This window comes from Chelonia mydas, chromosome 8, assembly GCF_015237465.2.
Source record: "Chelonia mydas isolate rCheMyd1 chromosome 8, rCheMyd1.pri.v2, whole genome shotgun sequence".
Classification (NCBI taxonomy): Eukaryota; Metazoa; Chordata; order Testudines; family Cheloniidae; genus Chelonia; species Chelonia mydas.
Window position 1 is genome coordinate 7,373,259 of NC_057854.1, and position 16,447 is coordinate 7,389,705.

The 16,447-nt window shown below is 46.1% G+C and overlaps 1 protein-coding gene across 3 annotated transcripts in view; it reads left to right on the plus strand.

Moving 5' to 3' along the window:
• FLT4 (fms related receptor tyrosine kinase 4) overlaps positions 1–16,447 on the plus strand; it is a 98,846-nt gene that overhangs the window by 38,532 nt on the left and 43,867 nt on the right. For all 3 annotated transcript variants that reach the window (XM_037907394.2, XM_043520878.1, XM_037907393.2), the window contains exons 3-6: positions 5,597–5,871; positions 14,116–14,228; positions 15,133–15,295; positions 16,279–16,418. In XM_037907394.2, coding sequence (XP_037763322.1) covers positions 5,597–5,871; positions 14,116–14,228; positions 15,133–15,295; positions 16,279–16,418 — 691 coding nt within the window. The remainder of the gene's footprint in view (positions 1–5,596; positions 5,872–14,115; positions 14,229–15,132; positions 15,296–16,278; positions 16,419–16,447) is intronic.

Consider the following 16,447-nt stretch of genomic DNA (forward strand, 5'->3'; position numbering starts at 1 on the left):
TTTTATGAGCGCAAGTCCCAAGAATGGCGAAAACAATATTGGGATGAATCTCAGTGTTCATGGCCTGGCAGCACCTGCCAGAGGGGAAGCAGAGAGATGGTGCCTTTCCATTTCCTGAATACTGGAGCAGAGGACATGGGAGCTGATTGCACAGCAGCAGAAATGTTGAGAGGAAAGAAATGCAAAAAGAGATTGGTATCACACCTCTCACTACCTGCCCCTTACATCCTCCTGCAGGTTTTAGTCACTCAGGTGTGCTGGATCGGTGTAAGTGGCTTTGAAATTCAAGCCTGGTCTAGGCTAGAAAGTTTTAGTGCCTTAACTGTACTGGAATCACTAAAACTGTACAACCCTCTCCTGGGGATGCTGTTATAACTATATACATGTACTTTATGCTGGTATAGCTGTTCATGTACAGGAAAAGAGATAGCTATACCAGTATAAATCACCATTAGACTCGGGCAACTGCATCCACACCAGGGCTATCACTGGTATAACTCTTTTGGTGAACATATAATCACATCCCTAACTCCCATAGTTATATCAGTAAAACTTTTAAGTGTAGAGCAAGCCTCAGAAAGGGGAGTGGAGGATTGTCAACTGCACAACGGTTTAATAGAGCTGTTTAATGGATGTTTGTGGCTGCACAAATATTGCTCTGGGAGAAAGGAAGTTTGATCCTGGACCCCTCCTGGTGCACGATGACAAATACGTGAGCACTGTTGCTGTGCTGGAAGCATGGAAGGAGAAACCTGTGCCCTGCATGGAAGCTTTCATGGTAGCATTTGGAAGAAGCAGAACTGCATCCATTTTGATTCGCTGCTCAGCATGGGAGACCCAAAAAGTCCTATCTGAAGTTGGGTGATCTCTCTTCAACAGATTAGACCACAAAGCCTCTGCAGTTTTTCTATGTATCCATCAGTCTGTGTTTGGGAGATACGGAGAGGGCTGGGCTGGTAAGAAGAGTGCTGTCAGTTCCTCTCCATCTCCGTTGAAGAGCATCCTTTCAGAAGGTATTTTGGTTAATGAAGAAAACAGCTGTTGAGAAGTCTGTACTGCCTCTGTTGTTAGCTGGCACCAGCACTGCATGTCTCCTAACTCTCAGCAAAGCAGAATGCTGTCAAGGACCTGACAGATGGGCCAATGCTGGATCAGTGTAACGAAGACCGTTTTGAAGCAAAACTGCAAAGATGAAGTATAGCTGAGAGGGAGATGCCCAGAAACCATTACTTGGACCTCTTCCAAACACAGCAGGCCAGGTTCAGAGGTGAATCTAAGTGAGTCTAAGCTGGTGTAACTTCCATCTCTTTCTAACCCACTTAACACACAAATTACAGTCACTTAGACTCACTCCCACTTACCGACATGTAACTCACACCCCCATACACATCACCATGGAATTTGGACCAGAAATGTTTGAGGCAAGAGTGCTTCAATTAAGAACAACCCATGGGCCTGTCAACAAGTCTGTTTGTATTGGCCCATCTCAGATATGTGTTTATATAAATATCCATCACTCAACTACTGCTAGCCCTGATGGTTAATAAAACAATGGATTGGACAATATGTGAAAACCCCAGTTGGTAAACAAACAGAAAGCAGAAGCTCTGGAGACTTGTAGAATTATTAAGCTTCACAGGCAGCCCCAAGAATTTCTGAACAAATGCAAGAGGTTTTGAGGCTCCACAATACTGTCTGCCTTAAAATCTTGAGATCTAGTTAATAAGCACTGCTATCCAGCTAAAGAGTCCGATCTCCCAGGCTTTTGAAAAGTAAGTTAAGTGCAGAGGGATTAGGTGGACTCAGTGGGGAATGACGTGTATGACTCTGGATACGAGGTGAGGAGGGTTTATCATTTGTTTCTGGTTTCGATGTCTGATTGATTGATTGATTTCATGTATATGCATTGGATGGAAACAATTTAGAAATCCAAATATATTTTTAAAATATAAATTAGAGCCTATGGAAAAGAGTCAATTTAATCTAGTGTCTCCCCAACTCTGGCTTGTTCTGTCCTAGTGAAACTAGATTCACGCTACGTCAGAGACTTAAAGTGCAACTGTGTTCAGGTGCCACTGTAAAAATAGCCCCTTCTTGCTCGACAGACCTATCCTTCTGTGTATTGTCAGGTCTGCTCATTTTAGCGATAAAGATATGTTTAGAGGACATTTTTATTCCTGTTAGCTCTGTGAGACTGAGTGAATTGTGGTTTCAATTCCATTTCCTGAATCAACAGAATTAAGTAAACAGAAATGTTCCAGTCAGTTACTCCAGTGCGAGCCCACTGAAGACAAGGGGGTGGCACAGGTGCCATTAAGGGCAATTTTTGAAGAAAATGGGGATGCCCAGATATGACTGAGGGCTCAATGTAGCCTGAAGCTCCTGTTCTTGATGAGTAGGAAAGGACCCAGCTCGGCTCTCTGAGTCCGGGCTGAGTTTGCAGGACGGGCAGCTAGAACATACATTGTTCTACTTGTATGCTGAGCGCATTCATGAGGCACAATGAACATGGAACTCCACAGTGCCTCCCTGGGCCACCTTTCACAGCAGAGCCACCTTTTAACAGAGCACAGGACTCTGTGGCAAGCCTACAAAGCCCTTTTCAAAAGCCATGGACGTTAAGAGCAAAGAGCCTTGGAATTCTCCAGTCTGCGCCTTCAGTTAGAGAGATGGGGCTAAATGCATCATGTAAATTATACCTCCCACCACCTCCTGATCCCTCTGAACCCCAGGAGGGGATTCCCAGAGGAGGGCAGCAATAAGTACTGGTCAGGGTTTCACAATATATCCATCAAGACAGGGTGCTCAGTGGCTGTGTTAAATCAGCTCCCTTGGCCACTCTCTCTTCCCAGCACCATCCACTTTGGAAGCTGCACTGTCCCCACGTGGGCATCCCTGGGGCCACAGGTAACAACAACCTCCCTTCCTCATGCACCTCCTGTTGCTTGGACCTTTCCCCTGCATCTGCACTGGTATAATTTGGCTTAGACTCCGGACTGAGTCTGGACCAAAAAGTACAAAGAGTCTTTGTAACTAATTAAGCATCTAATTCTGGATCCTGATTGGTGGAGAAGGCAGCCAGCTCCTTGGTCCTTTGGTGAGCGTGCCACAATGCTGTGAAACACCTAAGAACACAGGAACGCCAGACTGGACCAGAACCAAGTCCATCTTACCCAGTATCCTGTCTCTGACAGCAGCCAACTTCAGAGGGAGGTGTAAGAACCTCACAGTAGCCAGGTGTAGGATAATCTACCCCCATATTAGGTCTCATCCTGGTCTCTAATAGTTAGAGATTGGCTTACACCCTGAAGCATGAGGTTTAACAACCCTTCAAAAAGAGTTGTTAGCATGAACTATTATAATATGTCTGTACAATTCCTGAGACTTCTCTTGCTCCGTATATTGTCAGGGACCGGGACCGCTGTGGACGTAGAAGAGGGGTCTTGCATCACTCAACAGGGACCTCTGTGGCTAATTAGAGGAACTATAAATTCCTTCCAGCCTTCCTCTGCCAAGCAAGGTCTCTGCAGCACAGAGCTTTCAGGAAGGGCAATCCTCTGCTAAAGACAAATACAAAGAGGAAGGCATGGCATCTCCAATACCATGGAACAGGAACCCTGTCGTGGGCTAGTCTCAGCTGATATCAAATTGTGCCATCTGAGGGCTTTTTATCTAATTTCTTTTCTTATCTTTATCTAATTTCCTCCTCCTAGTTCCTTGCTTAAAGAATCCAGCTATTGGTGGTAATCACTCTCTCTCTGAGGCAGGGTCTGATTTTGCAGAATGAAACCTTCAGTGTAGAATACACAATAGTGTTATTTTTAATGAGAGAGTGATGTTGTGTCGAGCCGTGTGGGTGGGTCGGGTGGGTGGGTTTTTGCACACAGATGAGTGTCTGTGTATATCCCAGGCTCCATAAATCCTAGACCGTGTATAAATACACACTTGTATTTCATGCCTGGAGTTTTCTTCATGTTCCCTGGCACTTTTTCCTTGAAGGATAGAGAGCAAACTCTGGTGTCCTCCTTGGGTTTGATGAACATTTGCAGTCAGAGCTCTCCACGACGGCAGAAACGTGAACCAGCTTAGAGCCGGCCTGTAAGGAGCTCGCTGGGCAGCCCCATATAGAAAAGGTTAGAGGAACTAGCATTGCAGGCCTGCTTGAATAAAAACACATGGTGAGAGCCTCTGCCAGGGTGATTGGCTGCAGGGAGTCCCAGCTGGTATGAAAGGGAGGGAAATAGACCCAGCGGCTGGATTTAAGGAAGTTCAGCTTGAATTTATAGCTTTCCCTTTGTTTTCTCTTCCCTTTTTTTGATCTCTTTTGCTCTCTCCTCATTTTCTTTTCTCCTTTTTCTTTCCAATACACCCTAATCCTCTTTCATTTCTCCTCTCCACTCCATTTATCACATCAGAGCCTGAGTCAGCTGCTGCCCCACATGGGGTAAGGACAGAATATGTCATGTCTAAGGGCTTGTCTATACTACGCGCCGCATTGGCGGGCAGTGATCGATCCAACGGGGGTCAATAGATGCGATAAATCGACCGCTGAGCGCTCTCCCATCGACTCCGGAACTCCACCAGAACGAGAAGCGCAAGCGGAGTCGAGGGGAGAGCGTCAGCTGTCGACTTACCACAGTGAACATACTGCAGTAAAAAGAAAAGGAGGACTTGTGACACCTTAGAGACTAACAAATTTATTTGAGCATAAGCTTTCGTGAGCTACAGCTCACTTCATCGGATGCATACTGTGGATCCGATGAAGTGAGCTGTAGCTCACGAAAGCTTATGCTCAAATAAATTGGTTAGTCTCTAAGGTGCCACAAGTCCTCCTTTACTTTTTGCGAATACAGACTAACACGGCTGCTACTCTGAAAACCGGTCATACTGCGGTAAGTAGATCTAAATACGTCGACTTCAGCTACGCTATTCACGTGGCGGTAGTTGCGTATCTTAGATCGACCCCATGCGGTAGTGTGGACAAGCCCTTAAATGTTGTCTATATCAGTGGAAACTCTTCTTAGTAAAGGGGAAGGAAATACTGAAGAAATGGATCCTTTCTCTCCAGATCCTGGGCTAATCCTCACCCTGGAATCAGTATTAGTGAGATAAAGTCATGGGAACTAGGGATGGGTAGACTCCCTACTGCAAGTGAACTGATATTTGACAGCATGAAATTCCCCATGGAGGTAACCCTATGGCAATGGGATATATCCATCTTCCTGTGTGTCACTGGCTGGGTTAATGGACCTATATGCTTTCACCATCACACTACACCCCTTCCTCCCCATGAGGAATGAGATGGTTCCTCCAGGCACCAGCCTGACAGTGGCCTGCACTTCCAGACATGTGCAGACATGGGCTGGGCACACCTTATTTGGCTCTCCTGAGGGAGAATAGGGACAGCTGCCTGGTGCCTGGGGTCCCCTCTTCCCAATCAGCACAGGAGAAGTCGGGAAAAAAAAAAGATGCCCCAGCAGTGAGGGTAGTAGCCACACTCCTATGTGAATGAAGGGTAGGCTGAGTAAGGATGAACAGCCCCCCAGGTTCTTCCACTCCTGCTCACTGGCTAACCTTCCCCTTTGTTTCTGTAAAGAGGGCAGCACCCCCTGGAGTGGTCGTGGCCTGGTGGCCTGGTGGGCCCTGACCAGGGCGAAAAGGAGAACGAGACAGTGGTATTGGTGAACCTCAGCGGCGGCCGGACCATCCGGGAGGAGGACTGCGAGGGCATGGACACAAAGCCCTACTGCAAGGTTTTGGTGCTGACCGGGACCCAGGCTAATGACACAGGCTACTACCGGTGCTACTACAAGTACATCAGCGCCAAAATCGAGGGCACCACAGCGATCAGCATCTACGTGTTTGTGAGAGGTAAGAAACCAGTGACTGTGCAACCTCGCCTGCCATAATACAGACCCGGACTGGGTGAGCTAATGGGCGGGCCCACATCGAGCCTTAAAACCCTTTATGGAAAACAGCTATCGCAGCAGGTGGGGAGGACTAGCCCAAGGAGAAGCGGCGGAGTGGTTAAATTCAGTGTGTGTGGGAAAGGGCCACCTGCCTGCTAAAAGGAGACTGATAAGCGCAGGTTTAGAACTGGACAACATGGGGATCTGTATAAACTCCCCAGTTCTACCACTTCGCTTTAGTCCTGACCTGAAGCACCCTTGCTAGTCCTCTACCCCCTCTCGCACAGCTCGGCCCGTGCACCTCACTTCTGTTCTGCAGAGCTCCCTGTTAGGTCAGTCCCAAGCGTCTCTTCAGCGTAGGCTGGCAGCGCCCCACGCTGGCACACCACTGGCACATTAAGGGTACAGCTGCGCAGCCAATGCCGGTGTGACTGCAGCACTCCTAGGCATACCCACCCTAGTTTTAACTTAGCTAGCACAGGTAACACTATAGTGTAGCCGTGGCACCATAGACTTCAGCATGAGCCAACTGCCCCAGTACATGCCCAGGGCCCTGGCAGGCTTGTGCTGAGGTGGCTAGCCTGTACTGAAGCCCTTGCCACTGTGTCTTCACTCTTAGTGTTACCCATGCTAATTAGATTAAAGCGAGCAGTGGTATGCCTGTCCACACTGTATTTGCGGTGTAGACACGATTAAGATGACATAGCTCTGTGAATAATACATGGACGTGGCAGCATCACTGTACCCGAGAACGGTCTGCAGTGTAGAGTTTGCCTGGCTACGGGAATATGTACAAGCAGGGAGGTGGAATACATACAAGCTGAGGCGGATGGGGTGGGTGGTAAGAAATTACTCTCCGTATGAAAGATCACCGTTGGCTGGTGGCATCCCTGGTCATCTGGGTGAAGAGGAGCAATTGCGTTTGCCTACTTGCATCAGGACTTTCAAACCCTGGATGTGATTAATGTAGGGCTGTCAAGCGATTAAAAAAATGAATCACGATTAATTGCGTGATTAAAAAAATTAATTGTGAGATTAATTGTGCTGTTAAACAATAATAGAATACCATTTATTTAAATATTTTTGGATGTTTTCTACATTTTCGAATATATTGATTTCAGTTACAACACAGAATACGGAGTGTACAGTGCTCACTTTATATTTATTTTTTATTACAAATATTTGCACCATAAAAAACAAAAGAAATAGTCTTTTTCAATTCACCTAATACAAGTACTGTAGTGCTATCTCTTTATCGTGAAAGTTGAACTTACAAATGTAGAATTATGCACAAAAAAATAACTGCATTCAACAATAAACAAGGTAAACCTTTAGAGCCTGCAACTCCACTCAGTCCTACTTCAGCCAATCTCTCAGACAAACAAGTTTGGTAACAATTTGCAGGAGATGCTGCTGCCTGCTTCTTGCTTACAATGTCACCTGAAAGTGAGAACAGGCGTTTGCATGGTGCTGTTGTAGCCGGCATCGCAAGATATTTAAGTGCCAGATGCGCTAAAAATTCATATGTCCTGACCCTTCATGCTTCAACCACCATTCCAGAGGACATACGTCCATGTTGATGACGGGTTCTGCGCGATAACAATCCAAAGCAGTGCGGACCGACGCATGTTCATTTTCATCATCTGAGTCAGATGCCACCAGCAGAAGGTTGATTTTCTTTTTTGGTGGTTCGGGTTCTGTAGTTTCCACATCAGAGTGATGCTCTTTTAAGACTTCTGAAAGCATGCTCCACACCTCGTCCCTCTCAGATTTTGGACGACACTTCAGATTCTTAAACTTTGGGTCAAGTGCTGTAGCTATTTTTAGAAATCTCACATTGGTACCTTCTTTGTGTTTTGTCAAATCTGCTGTTAAAATGTTCTTAAAACAACATGTGCTGGGTCATCATCTGAGACTGCTGTAACAGGAAATATATGGCAGAATGCAGGTAAAACAGAGCAGGAGACATACAATACTCCCCCAAGAAGTTCAGTCACAAATTTAATTAACGCATTATTTTTTTAACGAGCATCTTCAGCATGGAAGCATGTCCTCTGGCATTGTGGCTGAAGCATGAAGGGGCATACGAATGTTTAGCATATCTGACATGTAAATACCTTGCAACATCACAAAAGTGCCATGCAAACGCCTGTTCTTAATTTCAGGTGACATTGTAAATAAGAAGCAGGCAGCAGTATCTCCTGTAAATGTAAACAAACTTGTTTCGCTTAGCCATTAGCTGAACAAGAGGTAGGACTGAGTGGACTTGTAGGTGCTAAAGTTTTATATTGTTTTGTTTTTGAGTGCAGTTATGTCACACACAAAAAACTATATTTGCAAGTTACACTTTCACGATAAAGAGATTGCACTACAGTACAGTACAGATTGTACGAGGTGAATTGAAAAATACTGTTTCTTTTATCATTTTTACAGTGCAAATATTTGCAATTAAAAATAATAATATAAAGTGAGCACTGTACGCTTTGTATTCTATGTTGTAATAGAAATCAATACATTTGAAAATGTAGAAAAACACCTGAAAATATTTAACAAATTTCAGTTGGCATTCTGTTGTTTAACAGTGTGATTAATCACGGATAATTTTTTTAATCACAATTAATTTTTTGGAGTTAATCACATGAGTTAACTGTGATTAATTGGCAGCCCTGGATTAATCACAAGACACAGACAGTAGTGAGGGCAGTGGTGCTGTCAGTCTGACTGAGTGGGGGATAAAGACAGTAATTCAAGGAAATCTTGGTAACAATGACAAAAATATGAAAAAAGTCCAACCTTGCTTTCAGGCAGCAACATGTCTTCCAGCAGCAGCTGGACAGAACTGAGCTCACACCTCCTCTCTTGAAAGGTTCCTCCATAAACATGCTCATCCTCTTGTCTGCAAAAGGCTGTTGGAATCCAGAGGGCTTGGGAAGTGGGGCGGAGGGCCATCTCCCCATGCTGAGAGCAAACCAATATCCGTCCTGGGGGATTGCTGAAGCTCTGCTCCGTCCAGGATTCAATTACATTGGTGCCTGGGGTGATTGTTCCAGTCGGACTGGAATGCAGGAATTTTCAGCTCTGCCGTGCCCTAGACGCAGATCACTGGGCCTTGGAGAAGCTCTATCTGTAAAATAAATAAATAAATAAAACAATTAGCCTCTGGTCTACTGGGGGGCTGTCAAAGAAACAAAGCCAGACTAACTGTAATGCTCAGTATAGTGCTGGACCGACAAACTGAGGAGAGCAGGACAGAGTGCAGCCCAGATGCTGGGCAACCCAGCCACACGTTGCTCTGCCAGTGTATTTCAGCCCTGATCTGTAGCTCCTCTTTCTAGGTCAGTCCCGGTTCAGGATCCCCCAAAACCTCTGCCAGTTCTATCGGTCTTGACATGCAGCCCCCTCTTCTCTTCCAGTCTTGACCTCCTCTGAGCAGAGACAGCCTGCCAGCCCTGCAGAATTCTGGGGTGTTTTATGGAGAGGTAGACTGTCCGCCCGGGATGAAATCGAGACTGTCCCACTCCAACATGCAACCTAATTCAAATCTGAAGGTCTGCAGAGGCGAAAGGCTGATGCACAAACTTTCTGCACTCTGCAAAGTTGCTCCCACACTCTCCCGCTGCAAGGCTTAAAATGGATGCTGTTAAGATAAAGGTCTGACTCTCTTCACTGGAAACTGTTGGCTTAGTTCAGCTGTACAGTTATTTCTCCCGCTTTTAGCCAGTGCACTTGTCATTAGACAGGAGTCATGACATGGGAGACAACATTTTCAAAAGGCCCAGCTCAGTGCCAAAAAATGGCACACAAAATTCTGGCTGCGTCTGGGCGCACAGTTACTGCAGTGGCAAATCAGATCAATCGATACAGCTGACAGCGAGGATGGATGGTCTTGTGGTTAAGGCACTAGACAGGATTCTAGAAACTGAGGTAAAATTCCTGGCTTTGACACACGTGCCCGAAGGTGAATTGCTTGACCTTTCTGTGGCTTAGTTCCCTGTCTGTAAAACGTGCTATTTTCCCGTGTCACCGGTGTGCCGGGAGGCTAATGCATAAATGTGGGATGGCGGCTCAGATGACAATAGCGAGGATTGTATAAGTACCTAGCAATATGGCTGGTTGGGTGTTTAGCTAACAATGTGCATAATTGATACCTGACTTAAATGTGGAAAGTAAATCGTGTGCATTTCCAGGAGCCTTTTTTGCATGTGGATTTTGACATCCATTCTTAAAACTTTGGCCTATAATTTTTTAACCCTAGAGAATACTTTCCGGGAACTTCTCCCCACTCCTCTCACCATCCCCGCTGGCGAGTTGCCAATTGTAGGATTTCCAGATACAGTTCTGCTCTTCTCCAGCTGAGTTGTGCTCTGTTCTGTAGATCCATCCCAAGAGCTAGAGAGGGCTGATTTATTTGTTGGAGGTGTCCGGAGAGATGGTGGTCAAACCACTCATTCATCACTCACCATCAATGTTCACATTAGAGCTCTCTGCAGAAGTGACGGGAGGATGTCTGTGCTGGGATAGAACAGTGGGACCCTCTATTGCTTTGATCTGGCCCTCTGCACTCAGCACTAAAATTAACACTCTGCAGGTCTTCTCTCTCCCCACGTGTGTGTGTATGAATTATTATTATTATTTTATTATTACACTTTTTTAGTCAGTGCTGTAAACATACCGAGTGCCTATAACAAACAGAATAGGATGCAGCCTCTGTCTTAGAGGGCTTAGTATCTATGGCTGAAGAAGATGCTAAATGGGTCCCAGCCCACCCATTATGACAGCCTTATAGACAACAAGTGATGTGGTCAGACCAGAAAATGAGATCATGAATCACAGTCTCCTTGGCAGTGATCCACCTAGTAACTGAGTTCTTTGCTGCCATCTGTGAGCTCAGAGGTGATCTCATAGTGCCTCACCAGCGATAGTTATTCTCCGTCCCCTTCTCCAAAACTCTGGAAAGGGCCAGTGACAGGAATCAGGGCTGTGTTCAAGTTCACAAACAAATCGGCAGCCCTGAACATGGAGACAGCAGACTTGTAGGGCAAAGAGCCTGTGAAAATGAACCAATAGGTTCTCCATGCAAATTGAAATTTACAACAGAGTACCCCTAAGTCTGAGCTGCATGATCCTAAATTGGGGGTCGTGGCAACCTTCGTCTTTGGCGTGGAGTTGCCATGCCACAGTGTCTGCAGCAGCTGCAGCTATTCCCTCTTTCGAAGGGGCATGAAAGACCACGGTATATCTGATACCACTGTGTGCTGAGTGCTGGCTCAAACCCACCTTTTAATGGCAATCATTGTCACATATTATACCAGCGGCAGCCAATGGGATGAGCTTATTCTGGCTGGGCCCACTGAGACACTGGTGCAGGTCTCAGGCTCCTGGCAAGTTGCAAGTGTGGCTCTCAGATGGGCAATATATGGGCATTTCTGTTTTAAAAGGACAGCTCTAGTGGTTGGTAATGAGAAAAAGGGGTCACAGGCATCTTAGCCCATGGCCCTACGTAAGGTGCTATGCCAAGGGGAACCTCACTTCCCTTGGAAGTTATGGTTATAGTCTCTATAGGGACCTGGATAAATAGAGTAATAGATTTTAAGGCCAGAAGAGACCATTGTGATAATCTAGTCTGACCTCCAGCATAACACAGTTCACCCAGCAATTCATGCACCAAGTCTTTTTGAAGATCAACCCTAAGTAAGAAATATTCCCATAATCCAAATGGGCAGATTGCACATGTGAAGCCAGACAAGATCAGATACAACACAGACATTTCAAAGGATATTGCCTTCACTTTGGAGTGACGCTGGCGTCAGTATAGATTCTAGACATGGGATATGTAGGATCTGATCTAGATTTATAGTGGCCAATTAAGCATGTGTGGCTGGTGTTTGCAGAGCACCGAATACCCAGCTGGGTAGCTGGTGCTGATATTTCAGAACAAATCCTTCCATAACAAACTCAAAACAACAATAGCCAGCAGCAGAAGAGACTTGGCAGGAATTCCCATCCCAAATGTTAGTTGTCTCCTATTCTAATCTTGCCTTAGTCCTTCATATGAACATCAGTGGCTATTCTTCACGTGCAGCCTGAAGGCACTATTATATAAAGCCAAAGCGATGAAGTAACCCCTAAAACGGAACCTTTTGGCAGGAGCATTTAACAACAAAGAAATCCATGGGAGAAAAACACTGCAAAGTCCTCGTATTGGCAAGGGCACCAGAAAAACCCTGTGTTTCACCTGCATTGAACGTGAGCAGTGGCAGTGCAAACTTCCCACCTTGCCCCTGTCAGTGAACCCTGTAGGGGAACACCTATTAGGGATGAGAAGAGAGTTTGGTCTCTCGGCCTCTTCAGTTCTTGTTAAGGCATCCTGGGATTGACCCTGGGACTTAAAAGCATGAGTCTCTACCGCCCAAACTATAAAACACAGGTTCTGCGGCACAAACGTTGTAGCATCTGTGTATGTGGACTAGCAGCTTGAGGATGACTGCAGCCACATGGTGTTTGTGTGAGTTATATTGACTTTGTTATGATTGAGACTGCCCAAAAGAGGCCTAATTATGGTAATGGATTTTATTATGTGAACCCATGTCCACTAAAACCCGCAAGAACTTATTGCACACATAGTACAGTGGTTGCCATTTAAAAGTCAACATTCGCCAACAGACACTACGCAATTACATATGCTATTTCCTATTCTAAATATGGGTGGAGGGGAGAGCAAATAACGCATCTTAGACACTGTTGGGAATCTCTATCTTTTTACTTAGATTGTAAGCTCTTTGGGGCCAGGATCGCCTGTTTGTTCTATGTTTATACAGCACCTAGCATAATGGGGATCCAAGGTGCTACCACAATCCAAATAATAATGGCAACCACTATATGCCACCAAACAGGCGTCAGCTGCTCTCAGCTCTCTCTCACTGAGGCCCTTGGCTGGATTTGAATTGATGATTTAGATGTGAAAATCTCTGTAGCCCATTCCCAGTCGGCTGGATCATCCAGTTATCCAGTCCCACTGTTTGGAGTGACATCAGAAATGCTGAGTCATGAAACAGTGTTTACAGAACACATTATCCGTGCTACAGAAATGGACCCCCCCCCCCCCCCCAAATGTCATTGGAAGCGCCATATGCGCTAGTGGTTAGATGCGTCCCTGAGATTTTGGACCTTCTCTCATGTGATCCAGGCAGTACATTGAGCAGAACAGGGAGAGCAGGCCCTCCATGGGGTGCTTGTTTGTTGGATGTTCCTTTGGAGGCCCTCACTAGGATCCTGTGTGGCTCTGACGGGCCTAGCTTAAGAATCTGCATTTATTAAACAGCTTCAAACATTAATTCTGTGTACTTGGTGTTTTTGCTCTTCCTGTCAATATTTGTGCTTGTGAAAGTTGAGAGGAGGTTGGGTGGAAGCCCTGGAAATCTCAGCTCATTTGTTTATCTACCAGGCGGGATCTCCACAGGATGACATCTGCATGCCATTGGGCTGCAGATCACCTCCTCCTCGGGCCAGAAGGTCGTGCTGGCTGCCTTTACTCGAGGCCTGCACATCCTGGCTAGCTGTGCCCAGTGACACAGAGCCATTTAGGTATTAGGGGAAGAGCCGGCCAGGGACTGAACTGAAGAGATGAAGAGCCTGTTTCACAAAGTCCCCTGAGGTAGAGTCGAACCGAGGGCCCAGAAAGAGAGACCTGTAGAGAGCTGGGGGTTGTGTGTGTCTGGGGGGGGGTTAACTTCCTAAATTTACAAAAATTAAAAAAAAACAAAAAAACACTCAACTGCCATGGCAATTGGGCTGAGAGGGGACACCCAACAAATGGACAACCCTGACTGACTGGATGGAGGGTGGGGTCTCCTATAACAAGGAGGCTCATGGTGATATCAGAAGATGAATTGCAGGCCAGGCCTGAATCTCAGAGATTCCTTTCGTTGCCTCTACCAAGTCACTTTTCTTTGCCTTTGATTGCTTGCTGGGTGTCTGCTGGATGCTGAGAGGTTGTTCAATGGCAAGTCACCCGAGTCTCAGTTACAAGGAGTCTTTTAAACTTTCCAGCCCCTGAATAGTCAGGGTGTCAGGCTCAGCAGTGCTACCTATGGCAAGCTTTTGCTGGGTTAACAAATGCCTGAAATTCACCTTTTTCTTGTTTCTCCCCCTTCTGTTCTTCTCCTGCCTCTGTTTATTCTTTCTTTTCTTCACTTCTCTCTCTCAGATTTCGAGCAACCATTTATCAACAGACCCGAAACACTCCTCATCAACAAGAAAGAGAACACCTGGGTGCCCTGCTTGGTATCCATCCCAGATCTTAACATCACCCTGTTCTTGGTAAGAGACCTGCCTGGATGTGGCTCCGGTATAGACAATATCTTCTTTATTATGCATTTTAATTGGCTGAGAAGGAGCAGAATAGACATTGAAGGAGCTGGGAAATGCACAGGGTGGGTTTTCCATGGAACATGCAAGCCGCTGGCTTCCTCATTTTATGTGTTGGCCCAAGCTCTGCTGACCAGCTGCTTTGAGCATTCCCTGCCACGTGGCCTGTGGGTTTCTTGCTAGATCTGCTCCCCTTCCCTGAAGTTTTAAAATCTTTGTTTTGTAGCATTTCCCAATAGCATCCATACCTGTTCATTGTTGTCTCTGCTACCTTTAGCTCCTGGGTCTTCATATACCCTTGGTGGTCAGTGTTCCCAAGGGACAGGCGCCTGTACTTGTGGGGACTGCTGATTAAAAACAACTCTATTATCAGCTTGCTTTGTGACTTTTTTACAATGCTAATACATCCTTCCAGGATGAGTGTTACTATTGTGCAAAGGCCTCCTGGGACACTTTGGGGGCCAGGGGCCTTTCCCTTGCCCGGGAAGGACCCCACACGAGGTCAGCATTCATCCCATTTGGGCTTATGTTTGGGGAATCAGCAGCAATTTCCTTAGTTATCACTATCTGTTTCCATTCCTGGAAGTTCCAGTCCCATTCTGCAGACTGTGAGCTTAACTGCATGGATACAGGGTCTTTTATGGTCACTTCCCAAGCAGCAGAGGATGCTGGGATTCCTATAGGACAAAGAGTCGGGGGGAAGAGAGGGCAGGAGTCCAGTGTGGTGTGATGCTGCATTTATTCTGCCCAGCCAACAAAAATGGAATGTGTTAGCCTTGGAAGAAGGGGGGGTTGGTGAGGGAATGCTGCCACCATGTACTTCTGCAGACAGTTTTCAAAATGTTGCTTTTTGCAGCCCAGCTCCATTATCTACCCAGACGGGAGAAGGGTTTTCTGGGACAACAAGAAGGGGATGCTGGTCCCCACCCACCTGATCAGGGACTCCTTGTTTGTTCAGTGCGAAACCATCATTGACAAGAAACTCTTCAGGTCCAATTATTTCATTTTACACGTCACAGGTGAGGCTGGAGCAGGGCAGCAGGTCACTCTAGAATTTCAGCTCTCAGTAGAAAAATAAAACTAGTTTTCTCCTCTCAATAACTTGGAGAAAGAAATGACGGGATGTACTTGTGAGGCTGCAAATGGGCAGACGGTGATAAGTTCTTAGCAGAGTGGTGAACTTTCCCATTTGTTTTAGTGTGGGAGGGTTTCAGAGTCTGTTTGGGAACATTTCATTGCTAATTAATTCTTGGTGGCCCAAAACACACCACCCACCCTGGAATCACTGACGCTTAGAAAAGTGAGGAATCCCTCATGCAATCTAAATGGCTCCTTTTCTAATTTAGGAAGGCATCTTTTCAATGACCACTTAAGGGGCCAGATCCCGATGCCTTTATTCACGCTGAGTGGCCCATTACTCTTCAAGCTGTCCCATTGGATTCAGTGGGACTAGTCATGGAGTAAGGTATTACTCAATTGAAGGGTATCAGAATCTGACCCTTAGAGATTCGGTTAGGTGCAAATGGGGCAGTTTTAATGGCGCTGCAGTTCTCAAATCCTGTGTTCGAGAGGTGAGTCGTGGCAGAGTGTGATGGCACGAGCCTTGCCCAGCCGTCTGTACTATATGACATTATGTTGGATTTATAGTATTCAAGCTGAGCTGTGTATATGCAGCACTCCATGCTGGGATATAACATGCTGGAGCATGCACTCTATGATCCCCTTACAACTGTCTGCATTGGTAACAGTCAGTGACCAGGTAGCGCTTTGTCCTTCCTTTTGGTGTTGCTGCTTTACCCACCACTGCCCCCTTCAGGTGCGGATGTCCACAGAATGAAGCGAAACCCAGGGGCAGGGAGGTGAAGGGATGATGGGTTTGGCTGAATTGCAAGCCCCCAGGGAGCCGATGCGCATTGTACTGAGCGTTCCAGATCCCAGTGTCAAAGAGTTAATGGCATTTCTTTAGCTTAGAGATGCATTTTTCTCACCTTCTTTATATCAGGGAATGAGCTGTATGAAATCCAGTTGTTTCCTAAGAAGGCCATGGAGCTACTAGTGGGAGAAAAGCTGGTCCTCAACTGCACAGTGTGCGCTGAGTTTAACACTGGAGTAAACTTCCAGTGGGATTATCCTGGAAAACAGGTACATGTAACTTTCCCCTGTCCCTCAGC